General features: G+C 40.6%; 1 protein-coding gene across 1 annotated transcript in view; it reads left to right on the top strand.

Moving 5' to 3' along the window:
* The first annotated feature begins 1,891 nt into the window (after nt 1–1,891).
* The window catches only part of LOC121190433 (glutamate receptor 3-like), a 65,919-nt gene continuing 40,640 nt past the window's right edge, over nt 1,892–27,170 (top strand). Inside the window, exons 1-3 of the mRNA XM_041051155.1 lie at nt 1,892–1,979; nt 2,397–2,555; nt 15,987–16,226. Of these exons, the coding sequence (XP_040907089.1) occupies nt 1,892–1,979; nt 2,397–2,555; nt 15,987–16,226 (487 nt within the window). The remainder of the gene's footprint in view (nt 1,980–2,396; nt 2,556–15,986; nt 16,227–27,170) is intronic.

Below are 27,170 nucleotides of genomic sequence, written 5' to 3'. Positions count from 1 at the left end.
TAAAAGATAGAGCTCAGTTACTGTATTTCAGTAGATTTATTTAATCACATTCCTGTGCAGTACTGCAGCATGAGCAGTACAGCACAGCGTGTGCTTTAAATTACATACGGTACCATAAAAAAGCACTATGACAGACAACGATTAAATTTCAAAGCCTGAAAATCGCCTGTAAACCTAAAAGGTAGCTGTTAGGTGTTTAATCTGGCTGCGTGATTTGGTAAAACCCTTGATGCTGCATTTAGCTCAGGCTGCAGAAATTATAGACTATTGATTTAGACAGAAGTAAATAGAGCCGCAGTGTTTTAAATAAGAAGCAGTACAGAAAAAAAAAAATCAAGCAGAGCTGCTTTAGCAGAATTGCATCCAGCTATTGAGTGGTGGAGCATTTTTGAGATTGGCTACATTGTTAAGTTTTAGAGCCAAACATTACCTGGCAATCAACATGTGAGGCGATATAGATGACTGCATCCTGCGTGGTTCATGGTTCCTTGTGCTCTGATTAACAGGCAGATCACAATTTCCTTGTCATGTTGGTGGTGTAATAATTGCATGGTCCATGTTAGACCACAAACAAGCTGAGTTTATATGAGGTTGAAGATATGTCTGCGTTGATCTTTCCCTTGTAGACTCTCTGCTGTCTGTGTGACATACAGCCAGTTTTACAGATGCAAACAGTGACAGTCACGTGCTCTGTGCTGATCTTTTACCACAAACTGTGTTTTTCTTCGTTCCATGTATCAGTAAAATTCGTTTACACTTTGCTGACATGTCTTTTCACCTGTGTTACTGGGAAAAATGAACCTAAAGTCAACCATGATTTTAAAACATAGATATTTTATGTTATTGTAGTTGGTTTTACATTTAGAGAACACAATACCCCAAAGTGACCACACACACACCACTGATGGTTCTGAAATTAGGTTGCTGCTCCTGGACTCCCTGCATCAACTATTCAGGCAGCCCACAAAAAAATGAGTGTGAATTCCACTGACTAACACGAGTAAGTCAGTTAGGACTCTAATATATAGCATTTGTTATAAGACACTTGGCAACCAGTGATTAAACAGTGATAAATCAGTGCATTAGCTCCCACATCTACAGTCTCTGCACCCAAATACCTGCAGGGGACAGCCTAAGATTATGCTGCCAGTGTGCTGCTACACATCTGAACACAACAGGGAGAGGAGATGTGTTTTAGATACATAGATAGATGGATAAATAGATTTGCATGGCCCACACACACACACACACACACACACACACACACACACACACACACACACACACACACACACACACTCTGGCACACTCACTCACAAGTGAGCAGTATAGTGTTGAACTAGATGCCGGTGTGTGCTGCTCTCACTTTGCACCACACACACACCAAACCCAGCTCTGGCTGCACCACCTCACACACCAACTCTGCAGTGACGTGAGGAGGAAGACGGGAGGCTGCTCTTATTATAATTCAACGTCAGACCAAGTTTGATAAACGCCCCCCCCTCCCCCCCCCCCCACCATCTCTCTCTCCCTCATCTCTCTCTCCCTCCTTCTCCCTCCCTCTCTCTCTCTCTCCGTCTCTCTCTGTGGTCCATTTCAATGGTCTTTATCCACAGAAGAAGATCCGCTTTCCCTCTCCTCTACCACCACCATCTTTGAGATAAAACATTGGCTTTTGGTTTCCAGCAGCAGCAGCAACAGCAGCAGCATCAGCAGAGAGGCTGGCGCTGCAGTTGCGCTGGCACACATTCAACGTGGGTGCACACAGTGAGTGAGAGAAAGACTCGCCGCATCTTGTGGATTTCTTTGCGTACAAGCCCGTGTACATGCTTCTCCCTGCTTTCCCTCTGTCACATCCAGACCAGGAGTTGATTTCACTTCTCGGAGAAAAATGTGGCATCGCGCAATAGCGACAATCCTTGTTTTATTGCATTTTCTGGGCGACTCGCTGGCAGGGTTTCCGAATCAAATCAACATTGGTAAGTTCAGTGGGATACTTATATACATTTCTTTGTTCACATAGTCTAAATAGGACACTGATCTGGTTATTTGCATAATTCATGGCCAAGTTCTCGTAAAGCCAGTTGGTTGTAGGATTTTTTGCGCGTCTCTGTGGGCGGTTTGGTAAAAATAGAGTTGATCCAAATTGTCAAAACGCGACTTTCAGTATCTGCATTGCATTATTTAGTGAGTGGTGACACATTTACTTCTTGACTCGCTTCCTCTTATCAACTGATCTAGTTATCTATACAACGATGCGTAATTGTGCGGCACTGCTCTCACTCTGTGAATAAGTAACGTCCATATCACTGAAATTAAAACTGCATCCTTCATGTGTGTTGGGTATGAGCTAATTAGAGCGCCTCTATGTGACATGTTTTTTTTCCTCCCTGTAGGTGGACTGTTCATGCGCTCTACAGTGCAGGAGCACAGCGCCTTCAGGTTTGCTGTCCAGCTGTATAACACCAACCAGAATGTGACGGAGAAACCCTTCCACCTCAATTACAATGTTGACAACCTGGAGTCTTCCAACAGCTTCTCTGTCACACACGCCTGTGAGTAGTGATACACTGTATAAACCTCTCAGTGAGACTTCTCTCTGTGTAAGCACAGCAGGGAAAAAAAAACCCCTAATGTTTTTCACTTTTTTCACAAAAAAAAGAGAGAGACATGATGCAGATGTATGTTATTTATGAACTGAAACTGGCGCTTGAATAAAATGGATGGTCACCTGCCAAGTGTCCTGCATAATACACAGACTCCTCAGTAATGCCATCCAAAATTCACCAGCTGGATGGTGGAGCTTGATGGCCTCTAATTGGCCAAACCCAGTGATTTTGTAAACTGAGTAATTCAGTAATTCTAGAGGATGTGATGGGCAGCACTTAGATGACTGTGGGGAAAACAAACATGTTCTGGTTGTTGTGTGGATGTCTGGTAGCTACTGGTTAAGTTGGTTGTATCGTGCAAATTGTTGCATCTGATCTCATCTTTCTCAACTTTCCTGTCTCTCTGCTGTCAAATGTCCCCAAAGTAATCTTCACCTCTGCACCTCGATGATTAATGTTTAATATTTAAAAGATAGAAATTGCCCTCCTAACTGTCATTTGATACCACTTGTCAAATGTAATATAGATTAGTAGCCATCTTTAGGCTGTTATCCATTTTTCCATTTGTGCGGCTTCAAATTATTCATTTGAGAATGATTTAAAATATCCCATTAGGTTATAACAGCAGCATAGGGGTGTAAATTCGTCTGAAGGCACTTTTGATGGATAAATAGCCTACTGTATCAACCGTAACATGCTGTAATCCATGTAGTCATCTCTACAGACATGATGGATTTGATAGGAAGGGCTGTGGAGTGTGAGATGCCTTCATAATTGGTCTACCAGTCAGTCTTCTGCCATGTAGGGCACCAAGTTCTGTCTGGAGAATTAATTTGTTATCCTTCTTCCCACCAACTGCACTTCACACTTCACGCTTAAAGATCAGCTGCAGCTCTCCAAACTCTGTCAGCTGCCGTGGAGACGCCTGTGTAACCTAATGAAGTGAGAAAAATGCCAAAATAAAAAGGAAAACTGAGCAGAATTCTACCGCATGCATCAAGGGCTCGGTTATAATAATAAAAAAAATGCAAAATGCTGTTGAAGTGATGTAATTGTTGGTGTAAGTAGCGGCAGAGAATGAGGAGCAGCCTTGGGGAGAAGTTGCGGGCGGATGCAACATTACGCACATTCACACGCTCACACCTTGATGCTGCCCAGTTCAACCACAGCCTTGTACTGTCGGCTGCTGAGTAATTACATTGGAGCAGCTGTGGGGTCAGTGCTTAGCTCAAGGGCACTTCATCAGTTGTTGTAGAGGAAGAGATGAAAATTACATGCTTGGCTTGTCCAGATCAGGGATAAAGCACAAACTCTTCTACGTGGGCCTGCTGTTCATTTTAAGGAGGCAAAAAAAAAAAAGAGGCCATTTCTTACTGTAAAATTACTCATCCAGCAAAACATGGTGTCAATGAGCTGTCTTTCCTCCAGTCATCTTTAACCCCTGGGTTGTATTTTGGTCACATCAAAAATAATTTCATTATGTATACAGGATATCAATACATGATTTGTTCTGAGTCTTGTGCATTTGTTCCACAGGATAATGCCTCTAATACAAGTTTTTGTTGGGAACCAGAACAATGCTTTCCCGACACACGTGGAGCCCTGTGGAGTTTAACAGAGAAAATAAAGACCTTTTGCATAACAAAAGCAATTACTGTATATTTTTAGATCATGCACCTATTAACAGTTTGACTAAACCTGAATCCACTGGTTTTAAAAGAAACCTAAGGTTCATCCTCACAAAAGGAATAAGAAGAAAAACAAGATAATCAGGAGGATTCATTTCAGTGAGATAAGGTGACGCAAGATGATGTTCAGAAAACTGATGCTAGATGCTCTCCAGCTGAAAAAGACCAGTGAGCGGCTCATTGTGCAGACCAGCCAGGCCAGTTTGTGACTGAAGCATTGCTTGAAAATGCACCAAGCTACGCAATTCTTATTATAGTAGTTTGCACTGCATAATTCCCTGCTTGCCTGGCAGGTGTTGATCTAGCAAATGAATATGATGATTATGATCTGACACTCTTCTATTTTGGCAAAAATGACAGGTTAGCCTTTGCTATGCTTTCCTACAGCTCACATCTTTAAATGTTGATAATATTAGAAAGTGTTAAGATAGCTGAGAGTGCACTGCTTGTGATTGTCTGCAAAACTCCCTCTTTAGTATGAAACAATTGAATGAATGAATGAATGAAAGAAAGGAAGAGAGGATTGGTTGTACAAAGGAGAGGGATTACTTTTTGCTCAGAGCTCATTTGTTGTGTTTGTTGTATGTATCCTGACTGAAATAAAGCAGGACAACGCTGCTGTCCTCCAGCTGGGTCAGTATATAATGATTGTTACAAATCCCTGATGGCAAATGACTCTGTTATTGGCAGTGTGGATCAATAGGTGGAAGGCTATAGTCCATCAGTATTGTGTGTGTGTGTGTGTGTGGCTTCAGTTTGCTCTCCAGTACGGAAAAATCAATTCTCACCAAGCTTTCATTTTCTCTATCACTTTACCTCTCATCTAATAAATGCATCATTCTCCAACTTCCTCTGAGCAGAGACACTAAATTTTCAGTGTGATGCTTGCATTGCACGTATGCCAGTTTAAAAACAAAACCCCACACAAAACAACCTGTAAACAGTAAATGAGACATTGCAGCAAACAGTTCCCAGTCATTGTAACTGGACTGAATTGATTCCGACAAAGAGAACTTCTCTGTGCTGTTGTGTTTATTATCTCAGCAATTTGTGGGTGGAGTGAAGCTGCAGGATGTATTGATGTGACACCTTGCCCCAGGCCAGGACCAAGTGTGCATAAATGTAGAAATAGGAGAGTTGTATCCATTAAGACTGACGTCAGGGCAGGAAGAGACGGTGGGGAAAAGAACTGGTGACCCGGCTGGACGATCAGAGACCAGTTAAACCGAGTGCATGTGGGATTATAGCTTCTGGATGTAGTGACAGGGCAGATTGAGGAAGCAAATCATTTCATATCACTATCAGGCATTTACTCAATGTATAATTAAGCTTCTGTGTTTAGCCTTATACTACTTCACACATCTTTGCAAAGTGTAAAATGCATGAATTGAAATTTCTGAGTGATTTGTAAGCTCATTTTAGTTGAAGTAGATGTTTCCCATCTGTTGTGCCACTACGTGATGTAAAAAAAAAAAAAAAAAACCTTGAGAAAGCCACATCATGCATTTTTTAAGACTTTCCTTTTTCACTTTCCTTGTCTGAAATGGAGGCAGGAGGATGGATGTGCTGCTCGGACCAGAATTTATCAAGAGATGAACTGTGATTTGATCAAACGTCAATGTGACTGTGTGCTTCTTATTAGCTTGTCTATTATAGCTACCTATCCTCCCTCTGCTATGACTCAACCAGTGTGATGCTGCTCAGACAGAGGCTAATGTTAGAGCACTTCAGTGTGTAGGCAATGGACAGTCCCACTAATGCAGCATAGACCAGTTTATGTAGCCAGATATCCTCCTCCTCCTCCTCTTCTCCTTCTCCTTCTTCTTCTCTTGCATTATTCAGACTGTAGTGACTACTTTTGACTTAGAAGCTGTGTCCATACAAGAAAATTTTAGGTTTTGCAAAACTTGTATGCAAATTTAGAATGTGAAAAAGTATGCATCATTAATGGCATTAATGGTATGAGATGATGGTGCATACACGATCAAAACTGTCCTATTACCATTATTATTATTATTATTTTTGCCTTGTTATTGGCATAGAAACAGTGCAGGCGGGGGGTAGAAGAGCAGCAACCCACGTTGGCAAATTCTAGTGTGTATTTTTAACAGTTTCGTGATAAAAATGTGTTATTAGAGCAGAGGAACTGCATATGAAAGGAAAACGGTCATGTTCGCTTGGTGTGAGAGTCATAGTTGGCTGTCTATACTGAATTATATGTGCAAATGGTATGAAGTATTTAATACATCATTTAAAGGAATACATAAGCAAGACCTAAGAGATACCACTCTTAGGTCTTTATGCCAGACATGAAGCTACAGCCAGCAGCTGGTTAGCTTAGCTTAACATTAGGAACGGAACCATGGTGTTTCTGGTCTTCTAAACTAAGCGGTTGCTTGCAGTAGCTTCATATTCAGTGAACAGACAAGGGACAAATGTTAATCTTTACATCTAACTCTTGGTATGAAAGCTGTTCAAATAAGAATTTAAGAATGAAACAACTCACAAGCAGCCATCACTTCAGAAGCTGTAATGTTTCAGTTTTCAGTTCAAAAAAGTTAATCAAGTGGATCATTGGAGCGTTTTTGCAAGTATTGAAAGGAAACGGTAAATGTCAATTTGTCAGTGCTTTACATTATTTTCGGTCTAGTTACTGTAGTAAAACAAACATGCTGGGATGTAACCAAACGATACATAACCTTGGATCCATCATAACTCAGAGAACTCATTTAAACCGACAAGTCATGAATGATGCATGAACACCAGAGACAAGGTTGTCAAACTGTTTGGCCTGAGGGAGAGCATACTGCATGATAGTTTCTATCTTAATCCACACACTATAGCTACAGCAGTGTCAGCGAGGTCACTGATAATCAGAGGGAGTACAAGTCTACTCTCGGCTTTAAAGCTACTCTGTCATGCCAAAATTCAGTTCTCAAAACTTGTTCAGCATGAAAAACAGATTCACGGCCTTTACTGAGATATCTGGGCAGTGAGACGTTTGTGTTTGCATTTGAAAGCTTTAAATGGATCCTCTCGATTTGGGAGCCCTTGAACAGAAAAGAGACACTTACCCAAAAGCATGTCCTTTTATCATGATGCACTGATAAAAATATCTGAGTTACTGTTACTGCAGCCAGAGTCCTGTCAGTTTGGATGACCTGCTCCAAGTTGACAAGTACTCATCCTCAGATTTGTCATGGCGTCGTCATTATGAAGCATAACAAATACATACAGGCTTTTATAGAGTCTTTGGGATAATTTTTTTTATCTAACTAAAGAGTCATTTCAGTTGCAGGCAATGTTGTTTTCCAACTGATACTTTGGCTGACGTGAATAGATGGTTTGACTCTCAGTTTAATAAGAGCTTTTAGGATGTACTGCTGTGGGGCAACATGGCGTGGGTCATCGTGCAGCATAAATGCATTACCTTTCTTTGAACAAGGGAGTGCCAATGTTAAATAAATGGCCATGTCTACAATAGAGGCTTTTAAATATCAGTTGACTGACAACACCAGTGTCAGTCAAGCTCAAAAAGCTCCATGTATTTGGCCAAACAGGCTCGTAGTTATCCGAAGAATGACTCTTGTTTCTTGTTTTTCTCAAACAGAATGGCTTGGTGCTGGCTGGCCATAATGCTCTAAAATGGCGGAATAGTACTGAATAGGTTTGGGGGCAAGCCACCGGAGATGTGCAGTTAGTTTTTCATCCTGTGCATCAGAATGTGCTTACATGCTGTAACAGAGCGATGGTGATCACTACTGACAAGCTACAGTGATGCTGCAGCAGAGTTGCAGTGTTACACAATGTCCTTCGATGCGGCTGCTGTTACTCACTAAATGTTACCTGAGATTATCCAAGGACAACGAGCTGTGAACTACACAGAGTAAGGCAAGAGAAAACCAAAGCTGCCACTGGGGCAGTGAATAATTTAGGGCAGCTGCTTCATAAATTTGGAAAAGTTGTATGTATCTCATATTTTACAGAATTTTGAGTTGTTGAATGTGAAGAAACAAAAATGTTTTTTTTAATGTTCTTGAAATGAGAAACAGCTCAAACCTCGTTAGTTTATTATTCATATTTGACATTTTATTGCCTTCATTCAGTCTAATTTCTGTCTATAGTGAGACATTTTTGTCATGTTATTTTACAATCGTGAGCACCTGAACAGATGGAACTTTATGGATAAAATTATACTGTATTAAATGAAGAATTTTAATGTTGTGTTGAGTTATTTGAAACTACAGACAGAGTCATCAGATTCTCCACTTTATAAACATTTGCATTTTCTTTCGTCAGTCAGTATTCAAGTGTCTTCTGCAGCATTACAGCGTTATAGCCTTTTTTAAACTGAACGTATTGTATTCCTCGGTCTCCTGTAACAGTGGTAGTTGGATGGTGTTTTTGCAGTATATGCAAAGCATGTGTAGGTGGAGTGTTAGCAGCGCTTTTACTGCGGTGCAGTGCAATATTAAAGTGTATTCTTCCATACACGGCTCCAGTAGCCACAGGCCCTGTCTGTGTGTCGCTGCTGTAGATTTCATTCTGTCATGTTGTTTTAGCATGTGGGCTGTATCCACTTGTATTTCTCAGATTAGGGCTAATCCAACGAGTGTTGCCCCGCTCTCTATAATGAGTATCTGCAGGGGGTAACCCACTGGAAGAAAATATGTGCTTTTACAAAGCTGTAATCTGTGGAGAAGAGGGAATTCCAGCCAACATGCAACCACACTGCCTGAGGAGAAACACCTACTCAGGCTTCAGTCCCTATATGCCCTGTGCTTTCTCTGTGGTTGGTCATCTGAGACGAATTGCACAACAATGCAGACTGTAATGCGGATAAAAATATGAAACACTTAAATGTCATAACACAGAGATCGTTTAAACTGTGTGCACTTTGCCTTCAGATAGATTTTCATCTCAAAACAGACATTTACTGTGATTTTATGGTAAAACTGAACTAGCCGGTCCTGTCAGTGGAATGAGTGCAGCTTATTAAACTCAGACCAGATGAGGTTAATAAGCTGATGCACAATGTTGCAAATATTGTCCAAAACAAGTTTTTATATCACAAGTTTAAATTCCTGTGTGTTTCCGAGTATGTGGACAAGCTGAACAGCTGGACCCTGTTGAATTTTATCTTTATTAACTATTCATTTCTCACCTAAGGCCCCTGTAAAACAAGTCTGAAGGTTTCCAGCCATGCTCGCTGCACTGTGAGGCTGTACCTGGTGCTTTGAGCTACCAAATTTCCTCACAGTCCATCCAATAGTTGTTGAGAGATTTCACTCAAAACCACGAATGTGAACTTCATGGTGTCACTAGAGGAAAAGTTTAGGGGATCACCAAAGTCTTTTTGATGAGCAGTCTGGTGAATATGCTAGATTTTTGATTCTGGAGAAAAAGTGAAGGGACCAAAATCATTAGAACGATTTTTTTTTTTTTTTTTTTGTCCTACGCCATAACTTAGATGTTGTAACTTGATTAAAGAGGTATGAAGGAATAAGATGTCCACAAAGAAAGCAGCAGTATCTTTTGAACTGCAGCACCTTGAAAGGACAAACACTGTAATGGCTTCATGTGGATTTTAATGTGCAGTTGTGCAGTTACACAGAAAAGGTCTACAGGACTTGCAGTTTTGTTAAGAGTTTAGGCTTTCGCTGACCTTAAATGTGCATGTTTTCAGACTTGGCCTTTTATTTGACGTGTCCACTCATGCTTATTCAAAACCCCTGCTGCTTTATCCTTGCCATCAGTACAGAGGAAAATTGAATTACAGACTTTTCACCTTTTCATAACTTTCTGCTGAGACATAGCCTATAAATAGAGCACTGTTATTTATTTTTCTATGGCGCCTGTGCACAAAAATTGAATTGGAAAGATACCCCTGGAGCAATATGTGGATAAAATATACGTGTAAATTATTTTGGTTTTTCTTTTTGAGACATAAGAAACGCAGTATTCACAAACGGATCGAGCTGGAGATGTTAGTATATTTATTGATTCCTATGTGTAATGATGTGTATTGATTCCTATGGGTGATTATCTGTGTCTTCCTGATGTGACCTCTTCTGTGTGTCTTGCTGTTTTCTCTCCAATATATGCTCGATAGACTACACCCTCTACGGTTTTAAACAAGTAGAAGCACTTAGTTCTTGGTGAACTTGGCAACTGATGGCAACGTGTCTACAACCGTCGATCCTGAAAATGTTTGGAAATATCTGCGACACGGTGCAATGTCAAAGTCAGAGTCAGATACAGTACAGAGAAATATTCCCACTACATGCTGTCCTGCTGAGAGCGCGCTGCTGGCAGAACAGAAAGGATGCACATCACCTGAAATAACAGGGGAGTGATGTTGGCTGTGTGTTCTGACCCTGAAAATCGCCATTCAGAGAACAGCACAGCTTAACTGCCCGGCTTGTTTCCATGAGGAAACACTGAATTCGTTGAGTGTCTGTCAGTCAGCACATTTACGGGATTTGTTGGACTCCTCTGTCGAGCCTTGTAATTCTGTCCCATTTGACAATCTTCTTTAAAACGTGGAAAAGTCGAAAGGAATTACTTTTAGTTTAGGAGTTCCACTTATTTACAGCTCTTTGTTTCCTCTCAGTATTTGTGACTCAGCATTTTCTGTTCTTTTTGATATATATATATATATATATATATATATATATATATATATATATATATATATATATATATATATATATATATATATATATAAAAGAGAAATATATACTATGGCAGAATTGTGCTCTAGAGAAGAAAAAAAAAAGGCCTCAGCCAGAGTGACCATCGAGGTCTTGGTCTTCTCCCTTCCCAAAACCCTTCTCCCCTGCCTGCTCAGTTTGCCCCACCAGCGAGCTCTAGGAGAGTCCAGACTTCTTCCATTTAAGAATTAAGTGTCAAAGGGTCTGAATACTTATATCAATGTGATCATTCAGTTTTACCCTTTTAATAAATTTGGAATTTAATAAATTCTACTTTGATTTTGTCATTATGGGAAATTGAGATTGTTTAGATAAATGATGGAAAAAAAATACATTTAAACAATTTTACCATGAGGCCGCAGCCTAAGAAAATGTGAAAAAAGTTGGGTCTGAATGCACCGTATGTGACAGTATATATGTATCATGATGGGAAATCACCTTGATTTACAGTTTATAGTTCTTTTCACTGTTGTACATCACGCAGAGGTTACATAACCCTACATGTGAAATCAGGGGTTAATGGGCAGGAAGTCGCACATAAAACCTGATGTAAGAACCAGTGTGCAGCATTCAGTCTGAGTGAGGTCTGTACCAGCTGCCTGACATGACATAAATTCTTACAATGTGGATTTGACAGTGGGATTTATTGTAGAAAACCAATAGTCAGCTTAAACTGAAAAGTATTTTATGTGTTGTATTAAATAGAGACTGTCTAGTTTGTGCTACAACCACAGTGTGATAAATTCTTCTCCTGCTTTTATGCTCCAAAGGATTTATTTTTACTTAGCTCATTATAGACTTGTGCGTTTGGTCATGTCCAAGCTGTTTGGCCTTCAGGGTTCAGATGTTCAGATTCATTCACTGTCTTCAAAAGTAACTGATCAACACAGGTCATAGTGAGATGCAGGCACTAAGACTGTCTCTGTTTTAAGCCATTCTAACACTGAGGGAATGTTGGTCCTTTGACCTCCGTCCTTGGTCCTGACTGAAATATCTCAACAACTGCTTCATGGATTGCCATGAAATTCTGTGCAGACACTCATGGTGCTCAGAGGATAAATGCTAATGACCTGGATAATCCTCTGACTTTTCCTGTAGCGTTACCCTGAGGCTGACATTTCTGGTTTCTAAGTGAAATGTCTCAACAAATATGGGAAGGACAAATATTCATGTCCCCCTCAGGATACATTCTAATCATCTCTACTTTGTTTTGTGCTAATTAGCAAATGTTAGCACACCTATCTCTACCTATCTAAGATGGTGATGATTGTAGCCATCACACCTGCACCAGCATTTAGCATAAAGCTCCACTGTGCCAACGTACAGCCTCCCAATGTCTGACAGTGATTCATGCTGTTATATGTGAAAAGTACAAGTAATTCGTTTTTGTGTGCAAGGGCTGCATGTATCTTCAGTGACACAGGCTCCACAGTAGCTTGTTTAACTGTGTGTTCAGTCAGTGTACATTCTGTGCCTCATGTTGATATTATAATAAAGAAGTTGGTGAATGTATTCAGTATTTCTAGTTTCTCTTTGACCCCGTCATTTATAGGTTGGTCATTTTGGGACAACAGCTGCATGTTTGTGCTGTGTCCTCTGCCTTCTTCTCTTACTAAACATGTGACCCTGGGACAGGACAGGACAGGTATTCCCATGTGGCTCAGAGCGACATTCTCTCTCAGGAAAACAAATTGAAGTCCTGCTGCTCTCCTTTCCTCCAGTATTGCCGCAAGCACTGCTCTTAGAGAAGCGGTAGGAAAACAGTTTTCCATCAGGCAGCAGCAGCACGCACACAAACGGGTCATTTGTTATCGTCACAAAAAGTAAGATTGTCGTCCTCATTTTGTGCAAATGCACAATCCAGTCCTTTCGAACCTCAAGGCTCTCACTTCTGTCCAAAAAGGTTCACTTCCTCATCTCTGTGTGAGTCCTCCTCTATCCTTTTTCTCATTCTCACTTTCTTATGTGCATAAAGTTCAATTTCCTCACTGTGTGCGGTGTTCCCTTTTCAGACGAGGACAGCAGCTCCCTTCCATTCCATTCCCCCTCAGCAATATCGCTTTAAGAATGCACTTTGTAGGCTCGGCTCTGCTGTGCACATACACAACAAGTTCCTCCGTACATCAGATTTATGATAGACTCAGAGAAGATTCCCCAGCTGTCAACAAGAGAAACCGTAAGAGCTGCAAAGCCTTGAGTTTCTGGAGGACGTGAGACAGCACAGGTGCCACTGGCGCTGCTGTGCCTACATGTTAAGTTTGAGGAGGTGGCGAGAGCTGAAGAGAAGCAAAGAAATATACAGTGAGGGAGAAAGCCATATACCAACGGTAATGACAGTAATGACAGGCAGATGTGGGTGTTTGTCAGGTGATGGAAATGGACCGAGAGTGAAGAGAGGTGAATTTCCAGTTGGATATTAATCATGCATTTAAAGACTGTTAGTAGCCTGAATTGAAATGCACAGAGCATGCAGAGGGAAAAAATAGCTCCTATTCCTCTCTGTAATAAAGTCAATGATGCCTGTCGCCACTGCTGACCATCATCAGGGGAATTTACTGTAGTTGACTAGTGTTTACTGCTTTGTGAGCCCAAATATATGATTTCATTAGTCCTTTAGGAGAACAGGCTGTCTATTTAACCTTGTCAAACAAAAGATAGTGGTGCCATTTTGAGAATAGAATTGGATGATATTGGATGAGCTTAGAGGTGTTAATTTTATGGCTGCCTTCCATTTTTGAAGGATAAAACATGAGCTGAATTTTGACTGTTGCTGAAGAAATTTGCGTAATTTTTGAGAAGGATCCGTTTTGTGTTAAATAATGTTATCCTGAAAAACAGCAACTGTGAAGCATGCTGAATCCAAAACTGGGGAAAACAAAAAAAAGATCACCGACTGACATTTTTCAGTTTATGAAGGGGTGGTGGGGGTTTATTTACCACAGGCTTTTTATCAAAGGCCCATTGAGTCCTTGCTTAAAAATGGTACTTCAGTGTATAACAGTGGCGCAGCATCTCAAACAAGTGCAGCTTGTGCAGCATTTCTGTGTTTGTATATTTCTTACACCGGTGAGATCTGATGTGTGTGAAGGCTGAGAAAATGGTGGGAAGGAGCAATGATGAAATGACTGAGAGAAAGATGACTGAACCAAGCTATCAGGTATGTGTGGGTGAACGTTCTCTTAATGGAAAAGTCGAGTTGAAGAAAAGCAACTTTTGAAAAACTAAACGAACTCCAGTCTAACACATGAAGGAATCAAAGAACTGTGAATTTGTTTCATTGTGTTTGCAGACAGAAATGCGTCGGGATATTTTTAATTTTTAACAAATCATATTTAAAGTGCATTTATGTAAAATACAGTTCCTCATTATAGTGCAATGTTCCCGTAAATGTGTTTTCCAAATGTTAGCTCAAAATTAGGTAACACTTAAGGGTACAAAACTAATTCTGGGTATGCGGAATGGGCCATCAGCTGCTTCTTTGCAATATAGTATGCTTCATTTGAATTTTTATATTATTTGTACGACATTTTAATGCTTTAGTTAAATATTCCGTTTTCAAGGAGATGCAAATTAGTGAACAGATAATTTAATAGTGACCTGAAGAAATTAACTTTACCATGAGAAAACCTTTACTTAAAGGGACACATTTTTTTTCAAACCCTTAAGTAATGATGTGCTCATAATTAGCCTGTGCTTGCTTTTAGTGAATCTACAACTACTAATCATTTACAGCTTACATGTTTTTGGTTTTAGGGCACTGTTATCTTCTGTGCTACACAAAGACAAATAAAATAATAAAATAAAATAAAAAATATACAATAAAACAAACAAACAAACAAAAAAACAAGAAAAAGAAAACAACTCACACACCACCTCTTAAATGCCCTTTATGAGGTAACTGGACCTCAGCTCATTTAGCTTATATGAGCTTCATGTATGAAGTGATTGTGAATTAGGATTAATTTATGAGACATGAAATGTTGAGTATATCACATAAACCCATAGTGACTTGGTCATGTGTTAATGGGGCAACAACAGCAATTCTTAATACATCCTGCAAAATTCAAGGATTAAACCATCATGAGTCGTGTTTTATTTATGCATTGCTTAACACATGTTTTGCACCATTATCGTAAAGTGTTACCATACACACCTTCCACAGAATAACTGGATTTCAACCTACAGATTTTTGAAAAAGACACGTCATTAAATCCCATCAGGTAGATGATGGCATCATTAAACATTGATTGGTGATACGGAGCAGCATCAGTGAACAGTGTTGTGATCTATGCAGAGCAGAGGGTCATAAATACCAGAGCAGCTCTTTTTATATTATTACTAATATTAAGACAAGGGTCATATCCCTGATTCAGTCCTGCTTGGTGATATTAAACCCATTTATTATGTACAAATAAAAGAAAATAGTTAACACCTTGTAAGACTGAGTGTCTTGATGCACTGAGTGTTTATGGCCGGAGCTCATTTCCATAGGCACGCAGATGGCAGCAGATAGGGTTTGATATAAATCTTTTATACTGCAGCACAGCCTGGTGCTTCCACATTTGCATGCTCATGTTTCAGGGTATTTGTCCATTAAGAGCTGTGGCCAGTGCACTGATTTCCCCATTATATCTAGTTGATTACCCAAGCCGTTGCATTTAGACCAAGGAGAAGTGAAGGGCACCGGGCAGCAGAGCATGGCCATGGGGAGCAGACATCCCACATGGCATCCATTTATTCAGATAGCCCCTTCTTCACTCAGAAGAGTAATTTCATCATCAATCAACCAATCTCATCCTTACATTAAAATTTCTTATCCTTACATTGGTCATTAGCAGACTCAGCAATTTAACTTAAAACATTTTATGAAATCTGGGCTTAAACTTTGGCAGCCTCTGTGACAGAATGAGCATCTGATCATAAATGACTCTGTGCTTGTCCCTGAACCTGAACTTGCTCTCTGTCTCTGTCACCAGTCTGCTCCCAGTTCTCACGAGGAGTATACGCCATCTTCGGCTTCTATGACAGGAAGTCCATGAACACGCTGACCTCCTTCTGTGGGGCGCTGCACACCTCCTTCATTACGCCCAGCTTCCCCATCGACGCTGACGTGCAGTTTGTCATTCAGATGAGGCCCAGTTTGCGAGGGGCTGTTCTCAGTCTGCTGGACCATTACAAGTGGGAGAGGTTCGTCTACCTTTACGACACTGATAGAGGTAAGAGCAGTAAGTAAGTGAAACGCACGTTTTCACACATCTGTGCAAACACCGCAAGCTAACACTCAGCCAAAGACAGATGTGCAGTAGCAGAACATCTTATTCCTGGAGAAAGAAACAGACACGCCAAGCCCTGCTCATGTGTTATTTTACAGTGTATATGATCAGTCTTTAATATGTAAATCCCTCGTGCCCAATCCTCATTCTAAGTGGTCTGATACATTTTAATCTATGGCAGTAAATTGCTTCACTGTGTGGCTGAATGCTGCTTACAGAGCCACTCAATGGCTCCTTGCTTCCGAGGAATGAGTCATTCACAGGTGCTGCTGATCTGCTGCCATGCAGTATGACTCCAGCCGCCTGAGTCTCTAATCCTCAGCACTCTCTGATTATCATTTAGCTCTAATTGGATTATATAAAGACAGAGCACAACACACTCTTCTAACTTCTGCCTGTGCTTAATGGCCTCCCGCTCCCCTCATGTAGGCCAACTATTTACAGACTCAGGGTCTTTGTCATCGTCTGAGGATCAGCATCTGCAGAGGCCGTGTTAAGAAACAGCACAGCAGTCTGTCTGTGCAGAGTTTGGACCACAGACAGGTCACAGGCTCATTGTAGCAGCAGAGATGTGCTGTGCGACGCGATGCCGTTTGTGTTAGTTGTATTTCAAATGAATCAGTTGATGTAGAAGTTTTCTGGGTGCAGTCTCTGCCTTTAAATGTGCCAAACTGTTCAAAACCGTGCATTCCAAGTATTTTTAAACTGACATAGAGCATTTCTAGGACAAGTGCACTCCTTTTCCACTTCCCCCGCCTCACTTTATATATCTCCATTTCAGGTGGGTGTCTAATCTACTGCTCAGTCATGAAACCGATTTTCACAGAACCATTTTGTGCATCTGCAAAAACACTTTTTTGGCAGTACGTTAAACAGTTTTTTATATATATCTGGCACAAAGTTAATGCTTATTTAAACTCTTATAACAAAACAAAGACAACAGCAACACTTCCATTTTTGCGATGTGGGGGGGGACCTCGGTTTTATTGATCTGACCTGTGTGCCTCTGTGTTTCTGTGGCAGATTGTAGAAGGTGATAATTGGTCGGCTGGCGTGGTCCAGACAAAATGATTAAAGACTTTATTGCCTCTCCTGGGCACAATCAACCTTCTCAGAAGTGCTTCCTGATGTGGCCCTTAGAGCTCTGCTGGACTTTGTTGGCCTCTTTCTCTCGCTGTGTCGAGGCTGACGGGCCGCCATCTGTAACACTCGGCCCCTTTCCACAGCGTGACACAGTGTAAACACTGTAGTTTAGGATGGACTCCCACATGCTGCACAGCTTGTGTTTGCTGAGAGGCTAGTTAGCCGTCCTATTTTGGCTGCCAGTCCCTTCCCGCTCCTCCCCATCAAGGTTCTGGAACAATATACCCACCACTCATCCAAATGTCAGTTTCATCTTCATTATAGGAAGAGGGCTCTATTCGGGGCCAGAGACGGACAGACAGGGGGCTTCTGAGAAACGGTTGTGTGAGTGACTGCTGATAGTTTGTGGGGGACTATGACTGAAATACTGTGTGCTGCAGAGGCATTTTACAGCGATATGTTTCATGTCTATCGCTGTCTCTCTGAACAGAGCCTTTTATCAGAACCAAAGCAAAGGCGCCTTAAAAGTCAGCTTTTAAGAATCCGTCGATCCCCTGCAGTAGATCTTGGGGAAGTGGACTGTGTCTTCCCTTTCATCACGCACCATAAAGGGATTTTTTTTTTTTTTTTAAATCATAGGCTGAAGGCATAACTACCATCAAAATTGTATCTTCAGGATGGGATTTTGACTGTAATAGAAAATAAAAATGCCCAGAGATACCACTTAACATACCCCTGCATGAACAGCACATTTAATTTTCCATGTGTATTTCAAATTAGAAATGGTACAGACGTCAGATAAGTTCAGCCTCAGTTTCATGTTGGAGGCGCCTTCATCTGTCAGCAGTACTGTACTGATTTAAACTGTTTTAAATGACATATTCATAATGACTATTAAATAATGACCGCAGTTGATTTCCCACTGCTATTTTTTTTTTACAGGAATATGTTCCTGTTTTTTGTGCAGCAATCATCTCATTATAAGAGCTGATTGTTTGATAATAATGCAAATTGGGAAACTGAGGAAGCCAAACAAAATAAATAAATAAATAAAATAAAATAAAATAAAATCCAAGAGAAGCAAAACAAAGAAAAATACTTTACACCTTTACACATATGGGTCATTAAAGACATGTTTATCTGCTGCAATGGAACATCACCTATTTATCCTGGATGTGCTGGCTATGAAATGTCCTCATTAAACAGACTAATGGCCGCTGGCAGAAAAGACCTCTTGAACCGAGAAACATCTGGACATTACCAGCTGGCCACTGAGAGAAGGACCGCACCAGGTCTTCTCATGTTTAGCCTTTTTACTGCAAATGAGTAATGCATATACTGCCATTCATGACAGTAAAAGACTTTACAGTGCAGTTTACAATCTTTGTCAAAATTATGACAATTTACAGAATAATCTTAATAATTAAATGATCCTCAAACTGAATTATTTAAGTATTTCAATGCAATGTCTGCAATGTCACTCAGCAGTTTTTTTATTTTTAGTATTTCATGTTGGTGAAGAAACGTGAAGTTGGTGAGAAACGTTTTTAGATTTTGTACTTAGAGTTTCAAAAGCCAAAGTACAAAACAAAACCTTCAAGGATTTTACAAAAAAATCTGTTGTTTAGAAAAATGCCTTGTAGTAACTCTAATAGCTTCACCAAGAAGAAACCTCCAAGGCCCAGCAGTGCAGTCACTGTGTAAGTGCCTTTAGCTGCAGCTTTTAGAAAACAACGCTTTGTACTGATGTCAAGAGAAACACAGCCCAACTTCTGCTGTGAAACATAAAATCAAAAAAACATTTCCACAAGACGTCAGGGTCTTAATAGATAAACTACCCTTTTATAATGTGCATCTTTGGGTTATTTTGAGAATCGTCATGTCATTAAAGAAATATAAAGAGGAATATTGTATGTTTGCCATTTGATACGTTTGTATGTAAAATTAAGTTGTAAAGTAATGAGCGGTGGAGGAAGAAGAGGAAGAAGAAGCATGCGCGTTTTTTACTGGTCCCTACGGGGATCAATAAAGTATTACCTTATCTTAGCCTATAATAATACACCATAATTCATACTTAATCTGAATTTGTAGTGTAAATGTAGGACAAGGTACAGTATTTCCCTCTGAAAGTTCAGTCGATGTCTAAATGCACCTGTGTGAGATCTTACTGTGCAGTCTAATCGCAGACTCGCTGTCTGACGCAGGCCTCCTGATTCATGTGTTCAACATAATGCAAATGAGATCTTCATTTCTTTTTGTTGCCATCAAAATGAAGGACTACAATCTAACAACCCGTAACTGCAGCTTTTCCTGCATTCTCCTGCTGCTCTGACAAATGGAGATGGTTCGGGATGGTGGAGAATTTGCATTCGGTGTGTAATCACACCGCCCTGCTGCTGAATGTCTGGTCGGTTTCGTCTCCGCAAGGAAACATCTGATTAATTGCACGCTGCTAAAGAGCTGCACTCAGCAGCCAGGCACACAGGCTCATTAACAGAGAGTGGGAGAGACAGAGAGAGAGGAAGAAAGAGATGGTACTAAGCAGTTGTTCCACTTTATGAACAGCACCTTCACTTCAAGATGGACATGTATCAATAGGCCTTGACCCCCCTCAGTAAACACTGTTTTCCTCCCAAGCTCTAATATTGGGACTGAGGCAGAGATTCATCAATCAAGCTCTTCTGCTTCAAGAGAGCTGTTTTCCTCCCCCTCCAAGGACTCTATTATGCCTCGTACAAAACACAGAGAGAGCATAGGTGAGTGTAACTGGGATACACATGTAACAGCGGAGCCAAGTATTGACTGAGAGGTGCTGTTCTGTAAGATGGGCTTCAAAGGCTTTGGGAAAACAAAGAGATGCAGATGAGAAAGCACAAGAGTGCCACTAAAAGAAAATTACAGAGTTAGACAGGATTATGTCAAATTTGATGAACAGAATAGTGCAAATTTTTTTTTGTCTCGTTATCTTATAGGGAACATATTTATTTGGCTCTGTGCTTTTGAGAATCCTCCCTAAGCCTGTGTGTTGAATGAATTTCATATTCTCCATGGGAATCAGATTGTCTTCAGATTTACAGCTGAGAGTGGAGCGTGTTTGGAAAGGCAGCTGAGAGGCTGCGTGCGAGTACTGTGCGGTGACCTCATTGGTGAAAACCTCAAAGGGCAGTGTGCCACTCACTGAGAAGATACAGCTGAGGCGTTCGCAGTCTGAGCGTTTCTGCATGAACCGAACCTCTGCTATCAAACGCTCGCTCTGCCAGATGCCCAAAATGGCACCATTTGATCCATGCACATCCACGCATGCAGAGGCAGTGCAGCTTGAAAAGAACATCAAACAGCACGTAAGCTGCGGACATTCTGCTGCACGCTGCAGTATCCAGCCGCACGCTGCAGTATCCAGCCCATTGCATCTTCAAAATCATGTATGTGAATTATTAATGCAGAATATCAAACATTTTCAAGAGGTTTTTTTTCCTGCCGAGGACATGAGAATTTATCAAATCTTTTTTTTTTTTTTTTTATCATGAATGATGTCTGAATTATAGACTCAGACCATCATAAAGCACAGACTTAAATGAACACAGCCTCTTTATTATGGACATTCTTCCTCTCAAATGTGAAGACACATCTTCTCCATTGAACAGATTGGCTGACAGGCTTGCATTGCAGAAACTGTGACACGCTAGTGTAGCTACAGCAACCTTCAGAAAGACATTACATAACTTTAAACAGTTGCGTCACTTTGCAAATCTTTGTGCTTTGCTTGAAAAGGGCAGTTGCAACGCTCTGTCTCATTACAGTCTGACAGTCTGCAGTGTGGGCATCTCTGCATAACCCGCTCAGTCTGTCAGTGCATGTGAAGGAGCTGTTACTGCAGCAGTCTAGCCTGCATGAATTGCTAAACTGGCAAGAGCGGATAGAAAGTGTACATTTGGACCACTTTTGCTCTGTGTCCATTCACCCATCTTTCTGGTAGTTTGCTGAATGTGTCCACTAGTCCAGTGTTTGTAGTTTAGATGGAAAACTTGTCACAGAGATGCAGAGATCCTAGTTTCAGGACCTTGGACAGTTCATACACCCGACACAGCTCCAGATACCCTCACAGCTGTGAACTCTGCATCCCGTTGTATTCATCACTCATATATTCTTATATTCTTACTGTGTGGTTACAGTGTAATAGAGTTAATATACAAAATGGATACTGAATTAATAGATAAACTTAATATAAAAAGTACAAGCAGTCACTGAAAAGACCTATTTTTTCATGGTGGACTATTTTGACTTGTAACAATAGGAGGCACACGTGTTACTAATAAATCCACTATCATGGTAAACTGTATATGTAATCTTATATCGGGATATTTTATGATTTTGTACATTTTCTGGAAAATAAGTTTAGAAATGATTAATTCAGACATCAACACCTGCTTCAAGGAAATGGCCACTTAGAGCAAACTTGCTGTTTGAGGGAGCTCTCAGTGAATCTGAGCAGTAACGAAGAACGAGCGATGTTGGCATGAGTGTACCAGCTGTGTAGCCGAGGTGGTGGCAGGTTATAATGTTGTCACTGTACACCTGTGTGAATATGACTGGATGTTGAATGAGCTGATGATTGTGAAGCATAAATGAAACAGCTGACATCAGGTGATAGGACAGCTGACAGGAATGTCTGCTTTTGACTAACCAAGCAAATACCTGATAAAAATCAAAGTACTTCATCTGTTTGATGCAGAAATTGCACACAAAATTGAGTACGCCATTTTACAACCAGTATTAATAGTTGACAATAGTGTAAATTTATATAATAATGTAATATTTAAAGAGCTGGACAATCAGACTTTTTGTCACTTACTAACGTTTGTTATAGGGAGCCATTAAAATGAATCTGAGATCAAAGACATCTTGAAATCTTGTCAATAAGCAGCCTGAAGTGAGAGTAATCATATTTGCCTTATCTATTATTATTAGCAACATACCATCAATGCTTATCTTCTCCCCCTGCCTCTTGACTCATAATACTGCCACTTAAAAAAAATGAGAAATCAATACACAGGGTAATTTTAATCATTGATTATCTAACCTTTAACCAGCAGGTGTGATTCCACTTATCCCGCTCTTATTTTAAACGCCTGTTCACTCCTGTCGGCTCAGGGAGGTTTATTCCAGCTGAAAGTCGAGATTTTCTTCTCTCCGCAGCTTCAACATTGTTGTCTCGGCTGCTCGCAGATGGAGAAATAGTCACATCTTCAAATGAATAGAAAAGAAAATGAGACTGCGCGGAGACGAAGAGCGAGGGAAGGAACAGAGGAGTCAGCAAAGCCTTTGTGTCTCTCCTGCGTCAGAATACAGCAAATGGCACAGAGGGCCAAGCACTGTCTGACATGCTGTCAGATGCACCACTTACTATGAATTCGGACCCCCCCCCCCCCCCCCCCCCCTCCATCTTTCTCTGTGAGATCCAGCTTGTCATATCTAATCCGCTCTAACTGTGGCACTTTGCAGTGCCAAATAAAAAACCAGGTGACTAATAGAGAGCCCCTCTGCTTCATTAGGCTGCTGCTCTGTTTATGCCTTGACTTTTGTCTCTGTGTTGCTAAAGCGCCTCTTATCTATTTCAGGACACTTGCTTTCAGGATAACGCAAGGCCATTACAACAGTAGTCTTTTTGCATTATGAAAGAGATTGATGTGATGTGCGCTTCCTTGTTTGCCCAAGAGAAAACGCCATTTGTATTTGCTTAAGAGATGGGAGGGTGTTTTTTTTTTTTATAGGAGAGTAGAAAAAGAACAAGCAGTTAGTGCAGCTCTCACTGATAGTCAAGAGCCAGCTTGCTCCATTTCTTTATATGTGGTTCATCTTTGTGGTTTATCTTTGCTTTATATGTGTGTGTCTTAGCCTCTCTCTCTCTGTCTTTATGCTTTTGTGAGTGCTTTAAATGTACTCATCTTAAAGCACAACAAAAGTTCATGAATTACACTGAAATGTGAATAAAACTTATATAAAAGATGGAAGGAGGCAGGAGGAGGAATGGTCAACATTCTGTTAGCAACTTTGCAGCTGTCATTAGATAAGAAATAATCTGTTTGATTAGCTCTGATCAAGGATTTGGCAGGAGTGGGTGGTGTGGAGGTGCAGGGCTCTTTGCGGTTCAGCTAATTTGGAACAGGGAGCTGTTATCTGCATTGGTCTGCATCAGGAGTAGGCGTTGTTAGGCTAATTGTACTCAAAAGTGTCCTTTTACTGTCATTTGGCAGCTTTAATCCTTTTCATTCCACCGGCTCTGTTGACGTTGCGCACTGAAAACAGTCTTCTTTGTGGGGCCACATATAAGCTTTGAGATTTTCAGAGATTTCTCTGAAGTAGGTTCAGTGGCTTTGTCTTGAGTTCCCTTCGGTGTCGCGCCCAGCTTCGGGCATCCCGTGACCACGGCGCTGTTCAGATGCCTGCAAGAGAATTTTAAAGAGGTCACCTTCTCCAGGGAGGGGGAGGGACGACTGAGTCACAGTTGAGACTGCACACCACGCTCAGCCATGATGTGAGCCGCTGCCCAAGACGAGACGAGCAGAGGCACAGGGACAGGTGCCAGCAGAGCCTCAGTCAGTCTCTTTCTTCCAGCTCTGCCACAGTGGAAATAAATCTCCTGGTAAATATATTATTCTACATTTGATCAGATTTTTTTCCTTCATGATTAAAAAAAAAAAAACAAATATTCAAAGTCAAGTAATTTGTCAAAGAAAAACCACTTGTGATACAAATAGACCAGTTAGGAGATACTTTAGTTCAACATGTTATATATCACTGTGAGTAACCTACAATATCATTTTGTTCACACTTGAACACAATAGCTAAATAGTGCTACGCTCTATAAAGTCAATCCTTTGAGCTGCAAAGAACAGTGCATCAGAGGAGTACAAACTGATCTCCTGGGCAGTGCTGTGTGGGCTACTGAGCTCACACAAGAGAATCCCACATGCAGGCCAGCTCTGCTTTTTGTTGCCTGTTCTAACAATGGCCGTCATCTTTAGGCATTTCTTTGGGTGCTTTTTTTGGACAAACGTCAAAGCAAAGAGTGTTTAACGGTTTTTGTGTTTGAGCATAAATACAATATGGTACATAATCTGATTGTTATGCATGTAGTGTGGTAGGCTGATGTGACAGGATGTGACATTTGGGACTATGTTTTTGTCGCTCTGTGCCGGATTTCGAAGCATTTTGCCGACCTCATATTACACACTCGACCAGTGGTTTGCAACTCTTCTGACTGTTGTTGGTTCTTGCAACACAAATGTCTTGCTCATTTGCATGATATTAAAACATTTTACTTATCGCCACCATGTTGCAGAACAGTTGTCCTCTCTTCCCTCTCTTTGAGAAGCTGCCAGTAAAAACTGATTTCAGCTGTGAGCTGATGAAAGGGCAAACTGTCCATTTGAGCACTGGTGCAGTATAACTGCAGATGAAACAGATGTTGCAGTAAAAACTCAAAGCTTTTTCTTCCCTTTTGTTCTTTGCCTACAGATACTGTGTGTGTCTGTCTCTCTTTGCCTTTGTGACTTCAGGTCCCACAGATGCTTGCATAACGTCATAAAATGTATTAAAAAAAAAAAAGTATAAATTTAAAGAAACACTACACTAGATTTCAAGTAGTCAAAACATACAGTTGCCCTTTTACATTTCCAGCAGATATAGGAGCAACATTAGTGGCGAATATTCCAATATTCGCTCTCTGTTTAGCTCTGTTTTTGTCCTCCACTGACTCCTGATGGAAATATCTGGCTCTTTAGTTGCCAAATTCTCCACCATGTTCAGCAGCTTGTTACTAACTTTCTCTGTTGGCCTTTCTGTGCTCAACAGCTCTAAAAAAACCCCTTTTTTAAATTTTCTGTGGTCTAAATGACACTAACAAGCGAGAGTGAAACAAACAGTAAAGTTGTGGGACAGAAAACCAAAACAAAAATCTAAAAGGTTTCTATAAAGCTCTCTAGAGCTGAGCTGAACTGCAGAGTTAGCTAGTTAAAGCTGTTATAAAGCAAATGGGGACCAAAAAAAAACACAAACTCCAAAACAACCTGATACACACACAGCTGTAGTTTTACTAATGTATTTAACAAACAGTTTCCTATTGAGACGTTCAGTTGACACACAGCAACATTAGCATTCATTCAGTGATAGTGTTTCTGGACACTTGACAAATGGAAGTCCAGTATAAACTGGCCTTATTGCTCTGTTTTGGTCTCTATCAACCTCTGAGAGGAAAGGATGTGGATTGAGTGCTTTCTAGCTGCTTGACTTTGTTCACTAGCCAACACAGTCACTAACCTTGTCCCTTTGACTGATGCATTATTATATATGACATGATTAGATGATTAATACTGAAGCATCAGTGCGTCAGCAGCATGTTAGTGTTGTGGCTGCAGGAGGTGGAGTTAGTTTGAACTACTTTATAAAGAGTTTTACAATCAGGGACACCAGACAAATCTGAGGGGTCGTAAGATGAGTAAAAAAGAAAAGTAAAAAAGAAAAAACAAAGTTCTGATGCACACATCAGTTTTTCAGGACTTTTTTGGGACTTTTTCTTTAATCTTCTCTAATCTGATTTTCAGTGAGATATTGGATCAGATTAACATTTATTGAAATGACACCATGTGAGAAGTTTAGAGGGGGAAAAAAAAAATCCCTGTCTGTTGGAGCTGTCAACAACTCACTGATGTTTGTAAGATGTCAGAAACCAAACAGGCTGGAAGTCACTGGTTTAATCTTTAAAACTGTGTTGTATTTTAAAAGCTTGTTATATTATCCATTGTGTAAAATCTTCACCTTAAAAGTACCTGGTAAGTAAAGCTGTCAAATTAATGAAGAGGAATAGAAGCACCTAAAAACCGTACTTCAGTATAGCACTTGGGTAAATGTACTTGCATGCTCCTGATTTTGAATATGTATTATTTTTCAGGACGGTGCTGAATAATTGACTCTGTAAAATGCCCTTGATGGTTGCCCTGCCTTCTGGCTGTTGTAAAACATACCATCTGTTTACAAAGTCAACCAAAACTCTTTGACCAAAAAAAACTTTGTCATTTGTGCGCCGACTGATAAATCAGACCAGTGTTAATATTCACCAAGAGGCTCGGGTGTCCTTTGACATTCAGATTTCACATTTGCATTGTGGCTATTGATGTTAGAGTACACCGAATGTCACATTCAGTTAATTCCTTCAGTTCAGGACATTTTTGAACAGAGCTTTTATTTCCACATCTTTAATTGTGAGCATACTCAATAGCTTAACACTGACAAGCTCATGCAAACCTTTAAATCCAGAATATCCAGCTTAGTTTAGTGTCAGACAAGGAATGAAAATAAAACTCTCAAGGGAATCATTTGTAAATCCCCCCCAAAATCCTTTTTCTTAAGCAACTACTAACACATTTCAAAATGTCATGCATATCCCAGCTTATGGTGTCAGAATACTGGGAGGAGAGCTGACACTCAGCCTCTGCCTTTTCATTTCCCCTCTGCCACCAGAGATACAGTGTGCTGGAGCCTTGTTTTGATTTCTTTGAGCTGATAAAGAACAAAAAAACATGTTTCTGCCTGTGTGACTCGATAAAGTCAGAACGATGGCAGTGTTTGTCCCAGTCTGAGGTCAGCTCAGCAGTCTCCTCTCTATGATCACGCTCTTCACAATGCACTGAGACAGGACAGTCGCACTAACACCCCCTTTCTGTGTTCCCTAACCTCCCCAACTATCAGACATGTGGACACACTCCTCTCCTCCCCCTGTTTAAACTCCTGAGTGGCTAATGTGGC

This window comes from Toxotes jaculatrix, chromosome 12 (assembly GCF_017976425.1).
Source record: "Toxotes jaculatrix isolate fToxJac2 chromosome 12, fToxJac2.pri, whole genome shotgun sequence".
Classification (NCBI taxonomy): domain Eukaryota; kingdom Metazoa; phylum Chordata; class Actinopteri; family Toxotidae; genus Toxotes; species Toxotes jaculatrix.
This window is presented reverse-complemented; position numbering and strand designations above follow the sequence as displayed.